General features: G+C 37.4%; 1 protein-coding gene and 1 long non-coding RNA gene across 3 annotated transcripts in view; both read left to right on the top strand.

Moving 5' to 3' along the window:
- Positions 1–22,356, top strand: part of slc1a7a (solute carrier family 1 member 7a) — a 60,169-nt gene that overhangs the window by 30,478 nt on the left and 7,335 nt on the right. Inside the window, exons 4-8 of the mRNA XM_081598479.1 lie at positions 14,875–14,917; positions 16,093–16,324; positions 16,574–16,673; positions 19,839–20,072; positions 22,084–22,278. Coding sequence (XP_081454605.1) covers positions 14,875–14,917; positions 16,093–16,324; positions 16,574–16,673; positions 19,839–20,072; positions 22,084–22,278 — 804 coding nt within the window. The remainder of the gene's footprint in view (positions 1–14,874; positions 14,918–16,092; positions 16,325–16,573; positions 16,674–19,838; positions 20,073–22,083; positions 22,279–22,356) is intronic.
- Positions 3,869–11,999, top strand: LOC145548036 (uncharacterized). Of its 2 annotated transcripts, XR_014084326.1 has the most exons (7): positions 3,869–5,245; positions 5,927–5,994; positions 6,496–6,568; positions 6,963–7,034; positions 8,773–8,844; positions 10,748–10,819; positions 11,616–11,999. It is a non-coding gene; the product is annotated as an uncharacterized LOC145548036 (long non-coding RNA). The 2 variants fall into 2 exon arrangements; XR_014084325.1 differs by lacking the exon at positions 3,869–5,245 and having other exon boundaries at positions 5,809–5,994.

A 22,356-nucleotide genomic window follows, 5' to 3' on the forward strand; every position in this document is an offset into this window, starting at 1 on the left:
CATAAAATAACGCAACCTTAAAGGATCCACCCTGCTCTTTTAAGACTACAGGGGCCTGGAAACTTATATGTGACTGGGTTACTGTGCTAAGCTAATTAGTGCTGAAGTCTGGTTGTATTAGAGGTAAACCTGGGTCAGGCCTGCTGAGGAAAACGTGGGCCGTGTCAGTCGGACGGTGGACTACGGCCAAACGCCACCAAATCAAGATCTGGAGAGATGAATTAAAGAAATTCATAAAAACCTTCGAAAACGTGAACAAACACAGACAGACGTCTAGGTAATTTAAATAAATTAATGCTTAATTAGGACTTTATTTAGCTTCAGGATGTTTTGCTATAAAAACAGAATTAAAATATATTCCATTTTGGCTTGCGTTTAGCAGGAATTAAAAAAAAACAGGGTTATAAACTGGCCGAGCTCATAAATCCAGCTATGTACTGATCATGTGCAGTGGTGAAGCCTGGTCTATAATAGGCAACAAACTGTGTGTGTGTGTGTGTGTGTGTGTGTGTGTGTGTGTGTGTGTGTGTGTGTGCGTTGGTAAATGTGGTTTAGCAGGACATTTCGTCAGAATACACACAACACTAGCAGGACATTTTGAATTAACGGGACAGGAGCGGTGTCCTGCTAATTTTGACAAAAATCTAAAAGCGTAGAAAGGTTTCTATTGGTCTAATAACCCCAAAAATGCAAAAAAAACGAGATGTCCGGTTAATACACATAAACCTGATTTTGTGTATAATCTGTGTATCACCACAGCGCCCCCTATGGCAGGTTTGTGTAATAGCAGGACCTCATGAATATTCACACAACCTCTCATTCTGATTGGTTGTCTGCCGGAAGGTCCTGCTAATTACTACAGTGTCTTTCTAATTCACGTGTCGCTGTTTACACACATGAATTGTGTGTAAATTGCCAACTCTTACACTGGGGATGAGATGGCAATATGATTACTCTGTGCTATAAGACTGAATATTTTATAAAGGTTAGTTGGATGCCTAAACCCAACCTTGGAATGTATGTGGCACCTAAAATATACAGAAATTAATATATATTTTGATCAAATTTTGTTTAATTAAAATATTATGAATAATAAATGTGTGGAATAAGTGCATGGATTAAAATAAATATAAACCATAATAAAGCAATTTTTTCACCAAACTATTCCACTGCTAACAGTTTGTTGATTCTGGTCTGCTCTGCATCCCCAGAACCAAGCATTTTGAAGCAGAATTTAGCTTCAATGTACCACAAATCTTGAATAAACTTCCAGAAAACTGCAACACAGTTGAATTCCTTTAAATCAAGGCTAAAACCACACCAATTTACAGTTGTTTCTGAATCTTAATCATTGGTAGATGTATCAATACATTTATGTATATGATTTTAATTTTGATTTACTTTGAATTTAATTTCTTTGTTTTTCTTTTATGGTAAATGTATGTTATTTTATGACTTTTTAGTTCTTTGATGTAAAGCACTTTGGCCTTGTGGCTGAAATATGCTATACAAATAAAATTGACTTGTCAGCAGTTTCAGATCTTGCCAAAGAATCTCTGCTGAGTTTATGTCTAGACTTTGACTTTGCCATTCTAACACATAAATATGTTTTTATTTAAACCATTCCATTGTAGATCTGGCTTTATGTTTAGGGTAGTTGTCCTTCTGGAATGTGAACCTCTGCCCCAGCCTCAAGTCTTTTGCAGACTCCAGGTTCAGGTGTGTTCAGGTTTTCTTCCAAGATTACCCTGTATTTGGCTTAGTCCATCTTACAATCAACTCTAACAATTTTCCCTGTCCCTGAAGAAAGAAGCACCCTCAGAGCAAGATTCTGGCACCACCATGTTTGTCAGTGGGGAAGGTGTGTTCAGATTGATGTGCAGTGTTTGTTCTCCACCACAAATAGTGCTTTGCATTTTTGCCAAAAGTTCATTTTGGTCTTGTCTCATCATTTTGCTGTATCCCAATATGGCTTTTGGCAAACTGCAACTTCTCATAGTTATAGGGACTTCTTATAGTTTTCTTTATACCATGGCTTTTCTATTGCCACTCTTCCATAAACCACATTTTGCAGTGCATGACTAATAGTTTATACTGTGGACAGATTCCCCACCTGAGGTGTGGATATCTCTGCATTTCATCCAGATCCACCATGAGCCTCTTGGCTGTATCTCTGATCAGTGCTCTTCTTGCTCAGCCTGTAAGTTTAGGTGGATGACCTTTTCTTGGTAGGTTCACAGCTGTGTGATTTGCTCTTTCCATTTCCAGATGATTAATAGAACAGTACTCTGTGAGATGGCCTAAGCCTGCTTTAAGCTTCTCCACAACTTTATCCCTGTCCTGTCTGGTGTGTTCCTTGGACTTCATGCTGTTTGTTCCCCAATATTCTCTTAGCCAACTTTTGTGGCAGTCATAGAGGAGTTGAATTTTTACCATTAGCAGTCAACTTCTGAAGACAATTGGTTGCATTCAGGGACGGGGGCTGAATACTGGACTTTTAGCTTTTATTTTCCATAAAATTCTGTGAAAATATATTTGCAGTTGTGACAAAATATGGAAAAGTTCAAGGCTATGGATACTTTTGCAAGCCACTGTACTTACAAATAGTAAGGCAAGTCCAATGACAGAAACAAGGTCCAGACAATCAACAGGTATGCACTGACAGCTCCATTTGACAAAGTCTTAGACTGAACCACAGCACAGAGGCAGTATTCATGATGGCACATAAGCAGGTCCCTAGAACCAGAGCAATAACGACCCAGATTTGTAATACCAAGCAAGATATTCAGTGAATGCTATGCAATGAGTCCCCTGAGACAATCTAGTAGCTAACACCAGGATGCAAGATGGTAGCATGATAAGAATACATGGAACGCCACAACCAAGTACCCAGAATAGTGTGAAGAAACATCTGAAGGGAATATAACCTTGAACACACCTCTTTAAAATGGGAAATGCCACACAAGGTGGTAGAAAACGAACAAGCTAAGATTCTGTGGGCCTTCCATATACAGGAAGACAAAACAGGAAAAGCAAACCAACTGAACATGGTGATCATTGAGCAGCAGAGCAAAGCAGTTGTTATGATGTAGCTATCCTGAATGAACAGAAGGTACAGAAAAAACTAGAGAAATACCAAAGACTAAAAAGAACCATCATCCTCCTAGAACCTGAGAAAAAATTTGTCCACATAAGTGGATGACTTATTTTGGACTGTCTAGTCCACAATACTAAATTTTGTTCTAGATGGGTCTGGTGTCCACACGTTAGGCCATTATTTATGACTTAGTGGTGGTGGAAGATTATAACACATTACAGGTTAGACTCAAGATGTTCAGTGTTTCTTTTGTTGTGTAAGTTTACAAAAGTTAGCAACTGTATAGCTTTACCATGGTGCTAAACATGGTGATTTAAAATGAATAAGTATTTTCTGAGAAAAATGATGTCCAGATATCATGTAAAAAGATAATTCTTTGTTTTTGCAATCATTAGGTCCCAATCAACCCAAATATCAGATGAATTAATAATGCATGCCATGCAAGAGTTTGGGTCTTAGGTGGTTACAAAGAATGTGGAAGTTGAAGTCAACAGTAGTGCCTGTGGTCACTGAAACCCTCAGGGTAATGACCCCTAAACTGGAAGAGTGACTCAAACAAATACCTGGAGATACATCAGACCTCTTGATACAGAGAAGCACACCTTTGGGAACTGCTAATATACTGTGAAGACCACTCACGCTCCAAGGCTTGTGGTAGAGGACCCAAGCTTTTTTTTAATTTAATTTCCCTTTTAGGATCAATAAAGTATTTTGAATTTGAAAGAAGGGATAACCAGTCATGGAATAATACATAATTACAAATATAAAATAAAAAGCATTTATTTAAAAAATATTTAAAGTGCCAAAAATATCATGATTACTTATGTTACTGTTAGCACAAAACTTTTAAAATGTATATTTTGTCGTAATCTCAATGTCGCTACTCTGCATACATGTAGATTGTCTAGGTAGTCTAAATTGTCTATTGGCAGGTACATCAGCCAACCTTTTTCTGCAGGTGTTGTGTCTGCCATTAGACAACAGTTTATGTTGGATCTTTATCATAAAAACAAGTGTTTGGAACTGCCCTGCTGCTGAAATGTGCTATACAAATAAACATGATTAATTGATTGAACAGAAATGATTAAAAGAAGTGACAACATTGCTGGTGGGAGATACCATCTAACTGTTGCCTCTTAAATAAAGAAAAATGTATGATAAACTATTTAACTTTGAAATATTGAATGAAAGTTACAAAATATTACTCAAATAGTTTTTTCTTGTTCCTGGAAAAAAATCAGACCTTGTGTGCTTCAGAAACAAAATGGAATTCTCCTTTTGTTGTATCCCTCCTCCTCTATCAACTTGGTACAATCCGACAAGTCCAGGTGCAAGCCATTAGTATTCATTTAACTTGTTTCATTTGTTTTGCGTGGAGAAAGAGGTAAGACTCATACAGAATCTCTTAAGACATTTAAGTACATATAGTTTAGTAATTTTGCAGAATGTTGTAGGTTACTTGATGCTTGGATACACCAAAGCATCTGATTTGCAGCAGTTTAGCTAGTAATTACCAACCATGTTAGCCAATGTACCAGAGTTTAAAGGGAAGGTGGCTCACTCCAGAATTAGATAAAACTGTATTTGGTCATTTTCTGTACATCAGTGAGTGATATTGTTTCACGGGCACAAATTATCCTAGATAGTAATCATTAGTATTGAGATGATGTTTTAATTTTTTTAAGATTTTGAGAACCTGTCAATAGAAAGTCAATTATGTAGAACTGTGTACTTCAGTACATCATTTTCGCATAAATAACACCAAATCATATTATGTACAGCAGGGGTGTCAAACTCAAGGTCTTGAGGGCTGGTGTCCAGCAACATTTAGATGTGTTTCTGATGTCACATGGCTGGATCAGATGGGATGGTCATCAACTTGACTGCACTGAGGAGCTATTTCAGTAATATACTTATGGTGTTTTAGACCAGACAGACATGTAAAAGTTGCAGTACACTGGCCCAGGAGGCCTGGAGTTTGACACCCCTGGTGTACAGTATCATGTTGTTACTCAGCAACACATTCTCTGATCTTTGCAGAAGATGTCAGCAAAGAGGTCTCAGAGAGCAAACATGATTCCAATTGTTATTGCTCCTTAGGTGAAGATAAAGAAGGATTTGATGTAAAATATCCCAATTCATTTAAAGGTGAGTTGTGACTTTATTATGCATAGGATTCCAGTGTTTATTAAAGTATTGTTTTTTCCTTTGTTTTGCTTTCACTTTTAAACAATTTTTATACTACACATTATTAGCATAGATCATGTTCGATGATCATTATAATCAGAATACCTTTCTTTTTCCAAAGGAGACAAGCAACTGCTCAAAATACAAAAGCTTATATTATATATATATATATATATATATATATATATATATATATATATATATATATATATATATATTAATCAAATATTTTTTTTTTTTTTTTAAAAAAAAAAAAAAAAAAAAAATAGAGAGGACTGTTTTTATATATATATATATATATATATATATATATATATATATATATATATATATATATATATATATATATATATGAAAACAGTCTGAGGACTGAGTTTTGAAATTACAAGTACAAAATAATGAGTTGCATTCGGTTGACAAAAAATGTTTAAGTAACCACAGAAAGACATACAATTAGATCAATTGACTGATTTGAAAAATGTTAATTTCATTTGCTACTATTTGATATATCTGCATTGTTGAAGTTTATCCTACTTATTATGTGTACCTACAGGTAGAGGTGTGTTCAGCTAAAGGTGCTTTGCTCATACAGTTGGTGGACTTTATTTATGGAATAATTCAGTGTACATCCCTTCATTTCAGATTTCCAAAGTTGAACCGTCAGGCTGGTGATGTGGACATGCGGATCCTGTTCAACCAACCCTCCAGAGGTAATTTTGGTCTCCAACGACCAACTTATTCTCTAAAATAAAGTAATTGAAATGATATTAAATATTGTTCAAACACACATGCGTTGTGTAATACTAGATATGTTAGCTGCATAAAAAGGAGGACTGAGTTTTGGAATGACAAGTATAGAAGAATGAAAATTACATTTAGAAGCGCACATACACACAGGTCCTATGTAATACTCAAATGTAAGGTGAAGGAATAGGGAGGACTGAGTTTTGAAATTACAAGTACAGAAGAATGAAAGTTACATTGAGAAGCACACATACACACAGGTACTGTGTAATACTCAAAATGTAAGGTGCAGGAATAGGGAGGACTGAGTTTTGAAATTACAAGTACAGAAGAATGAAAGTTACATTGAGAAGCACACATACACACAGGTCCTGTGTAATACTCAAAATGTAAGGTGCAGGAATAGGGAGGACTGTTTTCTACATTGGGAACAAACTCACATATAGTGAGTGTTCTTTACATTTCAGATTTCTAAAGATGAACTGTGTCAGGCTGGTGACGTGGATGCATGCGGATTCTGTTCAACCAACCCTTGCATAGGTAATTTTGGTCTCCATCGACCAACTTATTCTCTAAATAAAGTAATTGAAATCATATTAAGTACTGTTCAAACACATAGGTGTTGTGTAATACTAAATATGTTAGCTGGATTAAAAGGGAGGACTGAGTTTTGAAATTACAAGTATAGAAGAATGAAAATTACATTTAGAAGCGCACATACACACAAGTCCTGTGTAATACTCAAAATGTAAGGTGCAGGAATAGGGAGGACTGAGTTTCGAAATTACAAGTACAGAAGAATGAAAGTTACATTGAGAAGGACACATACTCACAGGTCCTGTGTAATACTCAAAATGTAAGGTGCAGGAATAGAGAGGACTGTTTTCTACATTGGGAACACACTCACATTTAGTGAGTGTTCTTTACATTTCAGATTTCCAAAGATGAACTGTGTCAGGCTGGTGACGTGGATGCATGCGGATTCTGTTCAACCAACCTTGCAGAGGTAATTTTGGTCTCCATCGACCAACTTATTTTCTAAGATAAAGTCTTTGAAATGATATTAAGTACCAGTGGTCCCCATCCTTTTATCACCGCGGACCGGTGAAGACTTGGCCATTTTTCTGTGGCTCGGTTTCTTCTTTTTTACCCCGAATTTCCCCTTACAACAATCTTAGAACGTTGCTTGCGATAATCGTAACCGTTCATCCTGCCATCTATGGCTTGTTAAGACTGATCGCATCCAGTCGTTGGAACATTGGGACTGCTCCGATCTAAAATCGGGCATATTCTCACAGCTTGTAGGGTTTTCCTTGATTGGGAGCTAGAACTCAACCTGTTCAATTTGACAGGCAGCCAATCAGAAAGCGCTATGACGTAGCTCATGGAGGGGAATCCCAAACAGCTGAGCTGACATGCCCAAAATGAGTCCGGTGGACATCGGAGATATGTGGAAACAGCATGAATGTTTATTCAGCATTTCGTACAAAGAATATCCACAGAAATGATGACGAGTGGAGTTGGAGCAAAATTGCTACCACAGTTGATAAACCCGGTAACTTTTCAGCTATCCATCATTAAATTAACGTGACACAAGGCTATTCATTCAGTCAAGGCTTGATGCTTACACTAGCTATATGCATTGCAGGTAGATTGTAGTTGTGACATCATTTTGTACTAAAGCCTGCTCACATGGCAAGATTTGCTCCTGTTATGTGGCTGGACACATAAACCTGTTGTACTTTTATCAGCTCTGTGGTCACAGAATTTGGAAAATCGTCTGACAATCCTAAATCTTGCCGTGTGAACCAGACTTAAGACTTACAAGCTATACTCCTCTTTTCTCGTCTCGATCACTGCCATAATGCTTTCTGACTCTAGTCGCTATGCTAACGTTCACACATCCCTTCAATATAAGATTTGAAAATGCCACAAAAACGAATATTTATTTTCATGAAAATTTTAACTTACGACAATGACAAATTAATGGGAGTCCTGAGCTTGTTTCTCTGCAATGAGATGATCCCACCTTGGAAACGATGACACACAATGCAGAGGGTGTAATGGCAAAGCAGTTTGAAGCTCCATTGCCTCATCTGTAAGCCGGTACATATTATGCAGAGTGGGCTTGGAACATGGGAGTCACCTACAAGTCAAGGATAAATCCACTCTCCTGTCTCTGGTCCTTTTCCCCTTTTTTAAAGAAACTTTCCAAACATATCGCTTTCTTACTCATTGTGGGCTCAATGTTGGTGAGCAAGACGTAACAGAGAGAATCCGGTTAAAGGGTTTTCAAAATAAACGATCCTCCATACTCAGACAATATGTAAACCAAAAATATTTTTCTTGTGGTACCAATTGGTTCACGGACTGGTACTGATCTGCGGCCTGTGGTTGGGGATGACTGTTAAGTACGGTTCAAACACACAGGTCTTGTGTAATACTTGATATGTAAGCTGCATAAAAAGGGAGGACTGAGTTTTGAAATTACATGTACAAAAAAATGAAAGTTACATTTAGAAGCGCACATACACACAGGTCCAGTGTAATACTCAAAATGTAAGGTGCCGGAATAAGGAGGACTACGTTTTGAAATTACAAGTACAGAAGAATGGAAGCTGTTTTAGAAGCGATCATACACACAGGTCCTGTGTAATACTCAAAATGTAAGGGGCAGGAATAGGGAGGACTGTTTTCTAAATTGGGAACAAACTCATATTCAGTGAGTGTTCTTTATATTTCAGATTTCCAAAGATGAACCGTGTCAGGCTGGTGACGTGGATTCAGGCGGGTCCTCTTCAATCAACCATCCAGAGGTAATTTTGGTCTCCAACGACCAACTTATTTCTAAAATACAGTTTTTGATATGATGTTAAGTACTGTTCAAACACACAAGTCTTGCGTAACACTTGATATGTAAGCTGCATAAAAGGAGAGAACTGAGGTTTGAAATTACAAGTACAAAAGAATGAAAGCTACATTTAGAAGCGCACATACACGCAGGTCCTGTGTAATACTCAAAATGTAAGGTACAGGAATAGGGAGGACTGAGTATTGAAATTACAAGTACAGAAAAATGAAAGTCACATTTAGGAGTGCACGTACACACTGGTCTTGTGTAATACTCATCATGTAAGTTGCAGAAATTTGGAAACCTGAATTTTGAAATTACAGGTAGAAAAGAATGAAAATTACATTAAGAAACGCACATACACACAGGTCCTGTGTAATACTCAAAATATAAGGTGCAGGAATAGTGAGGACTGAGTATTGAAATTACAAGTACAGAAAAATGAAAGTCACATTTAGGAGTGCACATACACACTGGTCTTGTGTAATACTCATCATGTAAGTTGCAGAAATTTGGAAACCTGAATTTTGAAATTACAGGTAGAAAAGAATGAAAATGACATTTAGAAACGCACATACACACAGGTCCTGTGTAATACTCAAAATATAAGGTGCAGGAATAGTGAGGACTGAGTATTGAAATTACAAGTACAGAAAAATGAAAGTCACATTTAGGAGTGCACATACACACTGGTCTTGTGTAATACTCATCATGTAAGTTGCAGAAATTTGGAAACCTGAATTTTGAAATTACAGGTAGAAAAGAATGAAAATGACATTTAGAAACGCACATACACACAGGTCCTGTGTAATACTCAAAATGTAAGGTGCAGGAATAGGGAGGACTGAGTATTGAAATTACAAGTACAGAAAAATGAAAGTCACATTTAGGAGTGCACGTACACACTGGTCTTGTGTAATACTCATCATGTAAGTTGCAGAAATTTGGAAACCTGAATTTTGAAATTACAGGTAGAAAAGAATGAAAATTACATTAAGAAACGCACATACACACAGGTCCTGTGTAATACTCAAAATATAAGGTGCAGGAATAGTGAGGACTGAGTATTGAAATTACAAGTACAGAAAAATGAAAGTCACATTTAGGAGTGCACATACACACTGGTCTTGTGTAATACTCATCATGTAAGTTGCAGAAATTTGGAAACCTGAATTTTGAAATTACAGGTTGAAAAGAATGAAAATGACATTTAGAAACGCACATACACACAGGTCCTGTGTAATACTCAAAATATAAGGTGCAGGAATAGTGAGGACTGAGTATTGAAATTACAAGTACAGAAAAATGAAAGTCACATTTAGGAGTGCACATACACACTGGTCTTGTGTAATACTCATTATGTAAGTTGCAGAAATTTGGAAACCTGAATTTTGAAATTACAGGTAGAAAAGAATGAAAATGACATTTAGAAATGCACATACACACAGGTCCTGTGTAATACTCAAATATAAGGTGCAGGAATAGTGAGGACTGAGTATTGAAATTACAAGTACAGAAAATGAAAGTCACATTTAGGAGTGCACATACACACTGGTCTTGTGTAATACTCATCATGTAAGTTGCAGAAATGTGGAAACCTGAATTTTGAAATTACAGGTTGAAAAGAATGAAAATTACATTTAGAAACGCACATACACACGGGTCCTGTGTAGTACTCAAATATAAGGTGCAGGAATAGGGAGGACTGAGTATTGAAATTACAAGTACAGAAGAATGAAAGTCACATTTAGGAGTGGACATACACATGGGTCCTGTGTAATACTCAAAATGTAAGGTGCAGGAATAGGGAGGACTGTTCTCTACATTGGCAACAAACTCACATTTAGTGAGTGTTCTTTACATTTCAGATTTCCAAAGATGAACTGTGTCAGGCTGGTGACATGGATGTATGCGGATCCTGTTCAACCAACCCTCCAGAGGTAATTTGGTCTCCGACAACCAACTTTGTTTCTTATATAAAGTCATTGAAATAATATTAAGTACTATTCAAACACACTGGTCTTGTGTAATACTCATCATGTAAGGTGCAGAAATTTGGAGGACTGAGTTTTGAAATTACATGTAGAAAAGAATGAAAGTTAAGTTCAGATGAGCACAGACACATGGATCCTCTAATAAACTGGATAGGTTCATACATTAGGTGGACATTGTTTTATTTTTAGAAACAATCATTCAGTGTTTATCCTTCATTTTAGCTCTCCATAGAGATGCCTTGTCAGGCTGCTGAGTTGGATGCATGCAAATTATTTTCTGGTAACTCACCTGACATAAGTTTTATCTCAATGACCTTTTATTTTCTAAATAGTCATGAGAATACTAAGTACTGTTCAAACACAGGGTAATTACGATTAAAAACAAATAATCATAACAATTCATTGGTTTTGATACCTTCACAAGTGTCAGGATCAAATTCTTATTTTAAGATTACACTTTTTTCGGTTAACAGTGGTTAACTGTGTGTGAGATCATGATATCATCCATGATGAAATGTCAAGTTTAGAAAAATGTTTTATGTGAAGGACTGTTTTCACCTCTGAAATGGAGTGGTGTGTGATGTAAAGGTAATTTTTTGAGAATGGGAATTGGGTTCATCTTTTGAATATGATCTTCCATGTCTAGTTGTGCTGTATGTTGAAATTGAGTCATAGTGCAGCACTGACTTTTTAAATACTTATGCTTACCTCCCTTTGTCAATTCTTACTTTTCTCTGTCTAGTTTGCAACCAGTCCCTGCACAAAATGTGTTATTGTAAATAAAAGGAGGACATCACTGGTAAGCTTTTAGTAGAAATATTCTTGCTGAAACGCTTTCAATGTATACAAAATATGTTTTTAATCAACAGGTCTGTCCAGAACAAAGTTCAAGTGAAGCGATATCATCAGAAGAGGAGTATGCTCCTGATTCCGTAGATGATTCAGACATCTCATGGGATGACAAATGCACTCCACAGAAATATGGACTAGTTATAGTCCATATTTCCATTTTTGGACTTCTTAATGCACATAAATTTTATGTTTTTTGTATGTGTATGCCATGGTCCTGATAAATAAAATTGGCCCTGACAATTACTGTTGGTGTCATGGGCGGAGCCAAGCACCTCATTATCGTTTGTCCTTTTAATACAGCATTGGGTCACATTCTTGTATTTTGAGTTCTGAAGTGTGTATCTAAATTTTTAAGTGAGATCTATGTTGTGTAGCTCTAACAAGATTTTTGACAACTTACTACGTCTTTCTAGCATAAGTGGAAGGGGGTGTCCGTTTAGTGTTGCAAAAAACTGGTTTGAAAAAAGTGTCCTGCTAGTACACCAAAACCAGTATGTGTGTGTGTGTGTGTGTGTGTGTGTGTGTGTGTGTGTGTGTGTGTGTGTGTGTGTGTGTGTGTGTGTGTGTGTGCGTGTGTGTGTGTGTGTGTGTGTGTGTGTGTGTGTGTGTGTGCGTGTGTGTGTGCGTGTGTGAGTGTGTGTGTTTACAGAGCACAGCTGGGCTTTGGATTTATTGCGCAAAGCTTCTTTACTGCCTCCATCTAACATGCAGTCATGGTCAGCTATAGCTGCATCCTCACAAAAGCACCTGACCCTCACGCAGTGGTGTTTGTTGTGAGTGAACACGTGCCGCCACATTATATAAATGAGCATGAATGCGTTTATTCTGAACGCAGAGTGGCTCATTAACTAAAACGCAGTTTGCTCTACAGTTTCTCTTTGTAATTAAATCAGTTCAGAGGACTTCGTGAATAAGTCCCACCTGACTGACTCCGCCCACTCTGTTTACTAAGCTTTCTTTAGAATAAAGTACGTCTTAATCTCTCATAGATTACTCATCTTTGACTCTGCACTGGCGTGGGATTGACAACCGGTTCCAGCGTTTCAGTTCAGTTCGGTTTGTTTACGCGGCGCAGGTTCACGGCAAACGTCGCCTCGATGCATTTTACAAGATTATTTTCCGCTTATGTACAGAAACGTGAAGGTAATTGTGCCAGCAGATTCAAAGTCAGTTTGACCTTTCTTGTTGAGGGTCAGTGTGCTTGAGGGCCCCTGCAGGCACGAGGAGCTCCAAGACTGAATAAAATTCTAAAAGGACAAAATGACAAACGAGTCATTTGAGCTTAAATACAAATGATGGAAATAAAGTATTAAAAAGTTACTTTGCTTTAGCAATTCAGTTCAAGAAGTAAAATTTGTATTTCATTTATTAGAATAGTGACACACACTGATATATTTTGATGATCACAGCAGACAGTTAATGAAAACCTTAAAATTTAGTTTCTTCAACGATTTGAGTATTGCATAACAAACGGCACTTCCTAACCATGTGGTGAGACTATGTGACCATTAAGGCATTTCTTTATCTAAAATCCTATTTTAAAGTTCAACATTTCTGAACTTTCTGGTTATTATCTGTAAACCATGTTGATCAAAATGATCAGAAGTCATGCGATGTCTCTGTCTGTAATAAATCCCTAGACAAAAAAAAAGGCGTTTTAAGTGCAAGTCGATCCACAAATGGAATTCTGCATGGGGGTCTCTGACCACGTTGGGTCCTTTCTGTTGTTAACAAGTGACCTTCTTGTTGGTACATTGAGAAAATGAGAAAATCCTCATCAGTTTGTATGGTCAGGACTTTTGCAGGTCTGCTGTGCAGTATGCTGTTTATTCATCATTTTCCTGGAGGCATCCCAATCTGGTGATGTTCTGTTGCTACATGAGAAAAGCTGAGTGCGTTCGAGTGAAATGTGTTTATTATTACTTTAAAGGATGTTTCATAGTGTAAAACCTGCTTTTATAATGTATTAGTCAAGAGTTTCACATCAGACACAACGTGGACTACAAAAAAAATACTATTGGATAGAGATACTGAGTGAAGACAGGGTATTTAAATTATTAACAATGACCCAAAATTTGGGTTTCAATTCAAAGTGTTATGACTGCTTGGGCAACCAGATGTATCAGTGTGGTGAACTGTGTTAGTTAATATATATTACATACATATTTGTGTCTGCTGGGATTGCTTGGTCTTTTTTAGCCGCTGTTGTGCTAGCAGCAGGTCTGATTTTGGGCTCACCTCTACATGGGTTACAGATTTAATAACAATTCTTGACAAGTACTCTTTACCATCAAATAAAACCACCAAAACGTCTTGCCGCCCCAATAATAACAGCTGTGTCTTCTTCTAGAAAGCTCACTGATAAATTTCTTACCCAACTGCCAAAAGTGATTCAAAACCCTGAAATAAATTTCCTCCTACAAAGAAGTTTGCGTCTGTCAGGAAAAGAGACCGGCAAGCTGAAAGAAGGATCTGTATAGAGAGATAATTATTTATCAGTTTTTGCATTTAGTAATACATATTCTTCTCAATCACCATTGGAAAACTCCAAATTGGCTCCACAGCAATGAAACCATTCTCATACTGCTGAGCAGCTTGTACCAGTTTTTCACTGGTCCACTGATGATTCTTCCGTTGTCACTAGTTTCTTTAAGGCCTTTTTTTCCTTTTACTCTAATTTCCAGCTACACAAACAGATTTTTATTTCAGATTCATGCCTGAACTCTGGATGACCTGTTTCACAGCATTAATATTCATATTAGTCAGAAGAAACGTGTTGGTAATATTGAACAGCTACTTTATGAATAACTTTGGACTTAACTGTAGACGGAAACAAAAAGCAAGGTTCTATGGAAACATAAGATCATTTGAACATAACCATAGTTTGATAAAAGCCTACATGTGATATTTGACAAGTACAGGTTTAGTGTTTTGATATAGTAAGTTTTTCTTAATTAGCCTTTTCATCTTCACTCAGTCTCTGATATCTCCGGTACTTCTGCATGTGTTGCCATAGTTACACACTGGCTGCCTGTCCTCCCACATGAGCCTTAGTAACATTTAGTAGCACTGTTGAAACCGCATCATTGAACCCATACAGTATGACATCTGACAGTCACTGATCAATTTTTCCCACTTTTTTCCCCCAGCAACATGTTTCCAGCCAACTTGGTTCAAGCTACATTTCAACAGGTAAGCTAATATCAGTATGACATGGTAATAAAATATTTTAGAAAGGAGATCATACATGGTGTCGTTTAAGATTTTGCAGGTATACATTTTTTTTCTCCAACAAAAAATGTATACATCTTATCTTATGTCAACAAAAGATGCTACAGCATTTGTACAAAGCTAGCAGACAGTTAGCTTACAGCACGGCGATTCACGGGTGTTAGGAACCACTGCCAAAATTTAAAATCTACAAATTGTTGAAATTGCTTACAGCTGCTTATTTTAATAGTTCAAACACCAAATATATATTACTGTGCTTTAATACAGGCAGTGGAAACCATATTAGCTCAACCGCACAGGCTAACATCTACAGTCTTCTTTATTTCTGCTACTGGTGGTAGAACCAATCAGTGACAAGACAAATAAATGCAGCCCTTGGATTGGCTCCTTTCGTAAACATCTACCAATAGGGTGCCAAGTAGCAGTGCACATTGGTTTTCACCTCCTCAAGTCGCATTTTTCAATTCAAATATTTTTGATACGCTATGAAGAAAAAAAGTTGGACGGATTTTCCAAAAATAAATTGGAGAAGGCGTGTCACAATACTTAGCCATGTCACTGAACACAGCAATAAACAAATCCAACTTGGTTTTAGACTTACAACTAACTCATACAGCCTCATGTGTCATATAATGCAGATGCCAGAAGTAATCAACTCTCCTACCTCAAGATTCTGCTGATCAGTTTTAATTGCTCTCTTTATCTCAAAAATGTTGCTCTTTACAATAAATCTTCTTGTTTCCTATGATTAGTGGATAATTATCCTGAATTTGAAAGGCTGATTTATTTGAATAGATATAATTTAAATCTCTAGTTGTGTGGAAGTAAAGTCATTATCTTGTCTGAACTAGTCATCTTCAAAACCAGAAGATAATGGCGTGTAATTTTAAAATGAAGGTGATCCTAAAAAAAATTTTTTTTAAATGCCTGTCCCAATTCAGTGCAGACTTCTGTTTGATCAAGTGTTTGTTGTGTGGATTATCATAAATTAGAAACATAACATTGAGAAAATGGCATGCAGTCAGTTGTTAAAAAACAACAACAACAAAAAAAAAGCCCAACCATGTGGTTGGTGTTTCCACTCCGATTATTGTGCTGATTTAGAGGCTCCTGCTTGTTTTTTTTCCGTCCTCCAGTATCGGACACACAGAGTGGCTGAGCTGATCCCCAAGCCCACGGTGACCCAGCTGCTGGATGAGACCACAACACGGCGGGTCTACATCTACGGCGTCCAGGACGACAACGGCACCGACATCCAGAACTTCTCCTTGGACCTGACGCCGCCTCCCGACGTCATCGTCAAGACGTCGCCCGGGACCAGCGAGGGCATGAACGTGCTGGGGATTGTTATTTTTTCTGCGACTATGGGTAAGTGTTTGGCCCCTGCAAACATTAGCATGCACTACACCCGAAGTAGCAGCAGCTCAAAGTGACGGTCTGGGCATGTTCCACATTTCTAAATGATTCAGTTAGAAACACGAGTTTCACCCCTGGTGAGCAATTAGCACAGTTTGAAAACTTCCCTGTAGATGAACCCCAGGTAAACATAATATGCATCCCCGTATACATGATCAACGTAGTTACTTTCTGTTGATTTTTTTTAACCTCTTATTATAGGAATCATGCTGGGAAGGATGGGACCCAATGGAAGCGCGTTGGTCAACTTTTGCCAGAGTTTAAATGAAGCAGTTCTGAAGATTGTTGCCATTGTCATCTGGTAAGAGTCACAGTGGAAACGGAGAGTTCACATAAAGCAACAACACACCTTACTCAGCCCAATCCAACAGTGACTAATATATATATATATATATTTCCAATTCTAAATTTTCATATATCCACTAAAGAAGTATATTAATGAATAAAGATTGAGTCTAATCTAAAGGGAGGTGTAAACGGCCTAAAAATAAAGTTCCCCCGTTTTTTGCAAGAGTGTCACTCCTTATGGAAAATTTTGAAAGCACTTGGAGGCCACAAAAATGTATTTTAAGCAAATGTATTTCTTCTTTCTGTATTTGCCCAATAATAAACTGAAAATGCAATTTTTTACAAAACTACCAAAACAAAATAGTCTATTTTTTTTTTTTTTTTTTTTTTTTTTACAAAACTGAAATCACAGACAATCCAATATGTTAAAAGGGTCTTGAGTAGACGGGTTACTACAGAAGAGGATAGTAGTTGCCTAACTTCTTGGTTTGAGTCTTTTGTTTGTTGGGTAAGGGTTTTTTTTGGTTCTAATGACTAAACCGAGTTGATAAATAAAAAGTCCTTTGTTGTATTTAGTGTTTGTATAATGGGGCGACTGTGAAAATAAAATACTTTTTAAAAAGTGTCCATCTGCATCGATCAGTTTCTACTCACAGGCCAGAGTCTTCATTTTTGAATTATTTATGGTGCTGCATAAAATCATTCAGACGACCATAAATGGGCTGTCAATTTGGAAATGTCCAATTCAACAAAGAAAGGCTGATTTTGAGTCTGATTAACCGTTTCTGTGTTGAGTTGGGTTTATTTTCTGGATCGTTCTCCCAGTGCTGATATGTGTCGACTTTCCCATGTTTTCGTGTGTGATGAAAAGACAGAAAATTACTTTTCAGTCATCACTCCCAAACAACCAGTTGGCAGAAAATGGTTGTTATTAAGACCTGGTGAACCTCAAGATGCCTCTGTCCTGTGCAATTCTCCAACAGCCAGCTTTGGAGCTGTTGCATTACCTCCCTCAAAACATCGGACAACAGAGCAGCTTAGTTCCAGAGCAAACTGGGCTTCAGCGCTCATCAACACCCAAGCAAACCTGTCCCAATAACCAAGACGAACAACTTTTAATCGGATTTGAAAGTGCAAACAAAAGTATCAATGTGTCGACATTTTTGTAACGTTAATTTTTCTTTCTTGTATGGAAAGCCAGTAATTTTCTGTTTTTGCCTTTTGGGGCCAGAGCCAAATGCTTGGGGATGCAGAAAACGTTCTATTGCCTTAAGTCATAACGGAAGTTCTTTGACCTCTCAGAAATGAAATGGAATATAACAAATCTCAGTCATCCCCATCATGTTAGACATCCTAGAAAAATATTGATCATCATTTATTGTTCCATTACAATTTTAATTCCACAGTGCTTCTAGCAGCATTGGGGTATTTAATTCCTCCATTATGCCTAAATACTGTAGCTGGACATGTTTGAGTGAAAGTGTGAGTTGGGGGATTAAAACCCAGTTATTTCAATTTCAGTTGCATGCATTTCAAAAGTATCGTTAGGGGCACCAATAGAGAAAACAATTATTTCTCGATATGGGATTTCCCCCCCTGCACCCCTTCACACAATAGAAGGGAAAAAATATTATTTATTTCTGAAATAATATGTTGGATTATTATAAAGTGTGGCCCCAGAGTGCAGTTCAAGAGCAGGTAGCAATTTGACCCTACAGCGATCGAAGCTGATGAAAAGAAGAAAAATAAATAGGATGAGAGTTTTAATGACAAATTTATTTCTTTTTAAATGAAAATATTAGAGACAGCAAAATGTATTTTTCTTTGGTAAGCCTTTTTTTCCCTTTCATATTATTGTGAATGGCTGGAAATATTCAGCCATTCATTTTTTTTTCAATAAAAAGCTAAAAACACATTCAAGACCTACAAAGCCATAAATATTTGATCCAAAAACTCAGGAAACTGTATACTTTTCTTTTATGAAGACAAAACACCTGAGACCCTTTTTCAGACATACAGTTATTTGTTCATTTCTTCTTTGTTTCATTGGAATAATGTATTTTGAATGTGCTCCTCAGCAGGCAAAAAAAAAGAAACAATTCACAATCAAATGATTTTGTGTTAGTTATCCTTAGAGTCCTTTCAACTTGTCAGCTTTGGCCACTTTACAATAGATTTTGGACGCCACTGTCCTAAAGATTTCAGTGTGAGATGTGGTGAGTTTATTTCCAGGTTTCTCTAAGTATCTTGGCTAGCTTACTCTGTGCAGAGCTGCACTATTCACTGCTGTGTTGACCTGACCTGAGGCCAGTTTTTTATACAGTGATCTTCCGTTGATGATAAAACAGTTAAATCTTCACCAGCACGTCCTGAAGGCATTTACCGGGACGTTTTCCTTCGTTCTTCAACACCCAACCAAAAGAAATCCACAGCTTAATCCTCAGGAAGTCTGTGATTATTATTACCTGACATTACATGGTTCACTGAACAATGATCACACGAGGAATGAGAACTGACAGTAAAAAGGATAAAACACCTCGTTGCCAGCGGAGACATTCTGCATTTATTTAGATTGGTGACTTATAACCCAAATCATCAGAAGCATTCATGCGGTTCAAATTGTTGTATTTGTTTGTGCTGGTAGATGGTTTGCTGGCACCAGTAGTGGGTTTGAATGTTTTGAACCACAGACTGTTTTGAAAGTATCAATCAGATTACGGAGTGCCGTAATTTGCTGATAGCTGACGTAAACAGCTTGTGTGACACAAACAAACTATTAGTTCAAAAGGCTAATAAATAGCTTTATAAACACAAAGTCAAAGGATACATCTATAATTTCAGTATGTTTTTAGTTGGTTTTATAAATGCGTAACATAGTTCCCGTTAGCGCTGTTCCCCATAAATTACCATTTTTATTCATTTCAGCTACCAAAAATCTTCTCAATTTCAGTTTCTGTCATTTCGATAGATTTAGTTAGCTATAACTACCTTTGCTAACATGCCAATTTCTGATGGCTAACAGTTTATTCTAGCATGAGGATGTTTTTGTTTTCAGCTCTTACTTAATGTTTAAGGGTCACTAGCAACACTCACACAAAGAATACGGCTTTGGGAAAGCTTATATTTTGAGTCCAAGTTCTTAACAAGCTTTCCTCGTCTCTCTTCTCCTCTCCTCCAGGTATTTTCCCTTTGGCATCGTTTTCCTTGTTGCTGGGAAGATCTTGGAAATGGATGACCCGTCAGCCATGGGGAAGAAACTAGGCTTTTATGCCATCACTGTGGTCATGGGCTTGGTGCTCCATGGCCTTTTCATCCTCCCTGCCATGTACTTTTTCATCACCAAGAAGAGTCCCATCGTGTACATTAGAGGGATTCTGCAGGCTCTGCTCATCTCTCTCGCCACCTCCTCCAGGTAAAAACAAAATGATGATCCATCTGTACCTCTTCAGATACTCAGCTCAGTAGGGGTTTTGTTGTCTTGAGCTTTGTACATGTCCTCCAAACATATGGATGCATTTTTGTGATACCGGCATCATGCTGGACAGTTATTAGGACGTTTTAGCCCAGAATTATAGATGAATCAATCAATAAAACCCAGCAATTTTTATTTACAGAACACATTTCAGACATCTCATTGTATTTTCAAGAGATTTAAAGGGTTTAAAGTGGACAGAGATAAAAAAATAAAAAAAACTAGGGAGCTACGCACATTAGAAATAGTCAGACAAAGTAAAAAATATGAAAAAATACATTTCTTCAATCAGATAAATGAATCACTGTTGGGGGATGATGAGCTGAGGACATGTAACTGTTTAAATTAGTAATGAAAAGCCAGCATTGCAGTGCAACACTATTATAGTAACCTAAAAGTATGAATAGAGTAGTAAACATACAAATACCTACATGTTTGTGATAGAATCTGAACTATCAAAAAGATATAGTGGTCACCAAAATAAAAAAGAACTACGTAATATTGAAATGAAGTAGTACATTCTAAAAAATAAATACTATAAACTGAACAGATTGCTTATTACATCCATGTTTTTAGCTGCCTTAAGGTCTTTAACAAGCCTGATTCATGGCTAAAAAAACAAAAATCGACTCATTGTGTGTCTTTGTTATGATTCAGGTTTTAACAGGATCTATAGAAGACCTGACGGGTCTGAAGCAAGAAAAACCTAATTTGATAAATAGATTGGGGAAGATCATTCATACCTTTTATTAATACTTAAAATAAATTCTAACATGGAGAGGCAGCCAATGCTGAGACGTTCAGACTGATGTGAAGAGAGTTTGATTTCTGGTCCTCGTCTACAATTCTTGCAGCTAAATTCTAAAGTAGCTTAGAAAAATCTCCCCGTTAGACCGGCAAAGAAACTACTGCATTTTTTCAAATGCCGAAATACATTTTATGTAACAATCTTAATGTGGTTTGTAAAGTCTAATGGTGAGTTAAAGGTTAGTGTCAGAGGTTGGGATGTGATTTTCTTGCTCTAGTATCTCCGTCTATGATTAAACATTCAGTTTTTTCCTAAGATGAGGCAAATTGTCTGCCAATCAGAGCTTTCAAATAGTTTAAAAATGCACATATAGGTCTGGGATCGTTAAAGAGAGACGCTAATGAAGAGCTGTGTGTCATCAGCGCAACTGAAAATTAATGCCCCTTGATTACACCACCAAATGATTGGAGGGGGAAAAATTAAGAAAAGTGTGGGACCTAAAAGCTCAGCCTTGTGGAACACCATATTTTGGATACACCGCTCTAATGAACACGTTTTCTGTTCCCGACTTCAAGGCAGCTCTAGAAGTTCAAATCTGTCTAAAATGTAAAAACCTTTTAACAAAGACGGTTGAGACAGTTCTTCTGAGTACTGAGCTTCATTGCTTGCCACAGTATATTAACATCCCTATGCAGTCTAAGCACTGCTCCCAACAATTCAAACTCTTAGTCAGCTAAACAAATCCACAAAGTCAATCAACTTCCAATACACACCAATGTAAAACACTCTGGAAACTCACAAAGGTGATTCAGTCGGGTCTGACAACACAAACTAAACACTTCTTTTAGCAACTTCAAACCCGTGACATTTTGACCACAGTGTCAAACTGGATAGTTATGATGGTCAAAAACTGCGCTAAGGGCTAGTATGATATCAGTCTATGTACTGTGGCTGGTTCTGAAACAGACTTGCATCTTCTGAAATGCTGCCAGAGTTAATATAAGAGCATAAAAAACTTCTTTTGATCTTCAGTTAAAGTCACAAAGAAAATGTAACTTTTCCAGCTCACGTTTTACAGCTAAATTCTGCGATTAGCGATTTGATCTCATCCGGGTGAGGGGGGGGGGTTCCGATCAAAATAAGTAATCATTAACACCACTGACCGTTGCTTTGACCTTTTGTTTTTCTGCCTTCGTGCCGCAGCTCTGCCACTCTGCCTATCACCTTCAAGTGCCTCCTAGAGAACAACCATATCGACCGGCGCATCATCCGCTTCGTGCTGCCCGTCGGGGCCACCATCAACATGGACGGCACCGCTCTCTACGAGGCCGTGGCGGCCATCTTCATCGCCCAAGTGAATAATTACGAGCTCGACTTTGGGCAGATCATCACCATCAGGTAAAGTCGAAACAACTCTGAGGCTTTTCTGCTGAATGTTGCGCGAAGAAATGTCAGCCTCAGGGGCGGCAGGAGGCT

The sequence above is a fragment of the Poecilia reticulata genome, chromosome 17 (assembly GCF_904066995.2).
Source record: "Poecilia reticulata chromosome 17, P_reticulata-male-v2, whole genome shotgun sequence".
Classification (NCBI taxonomy): Eukaryota; Metazoa; Chordata; class Actinopteri; order Cyprinodontiformes; family Poeciliidae; genus Poecilia; species Poecilia reticulata.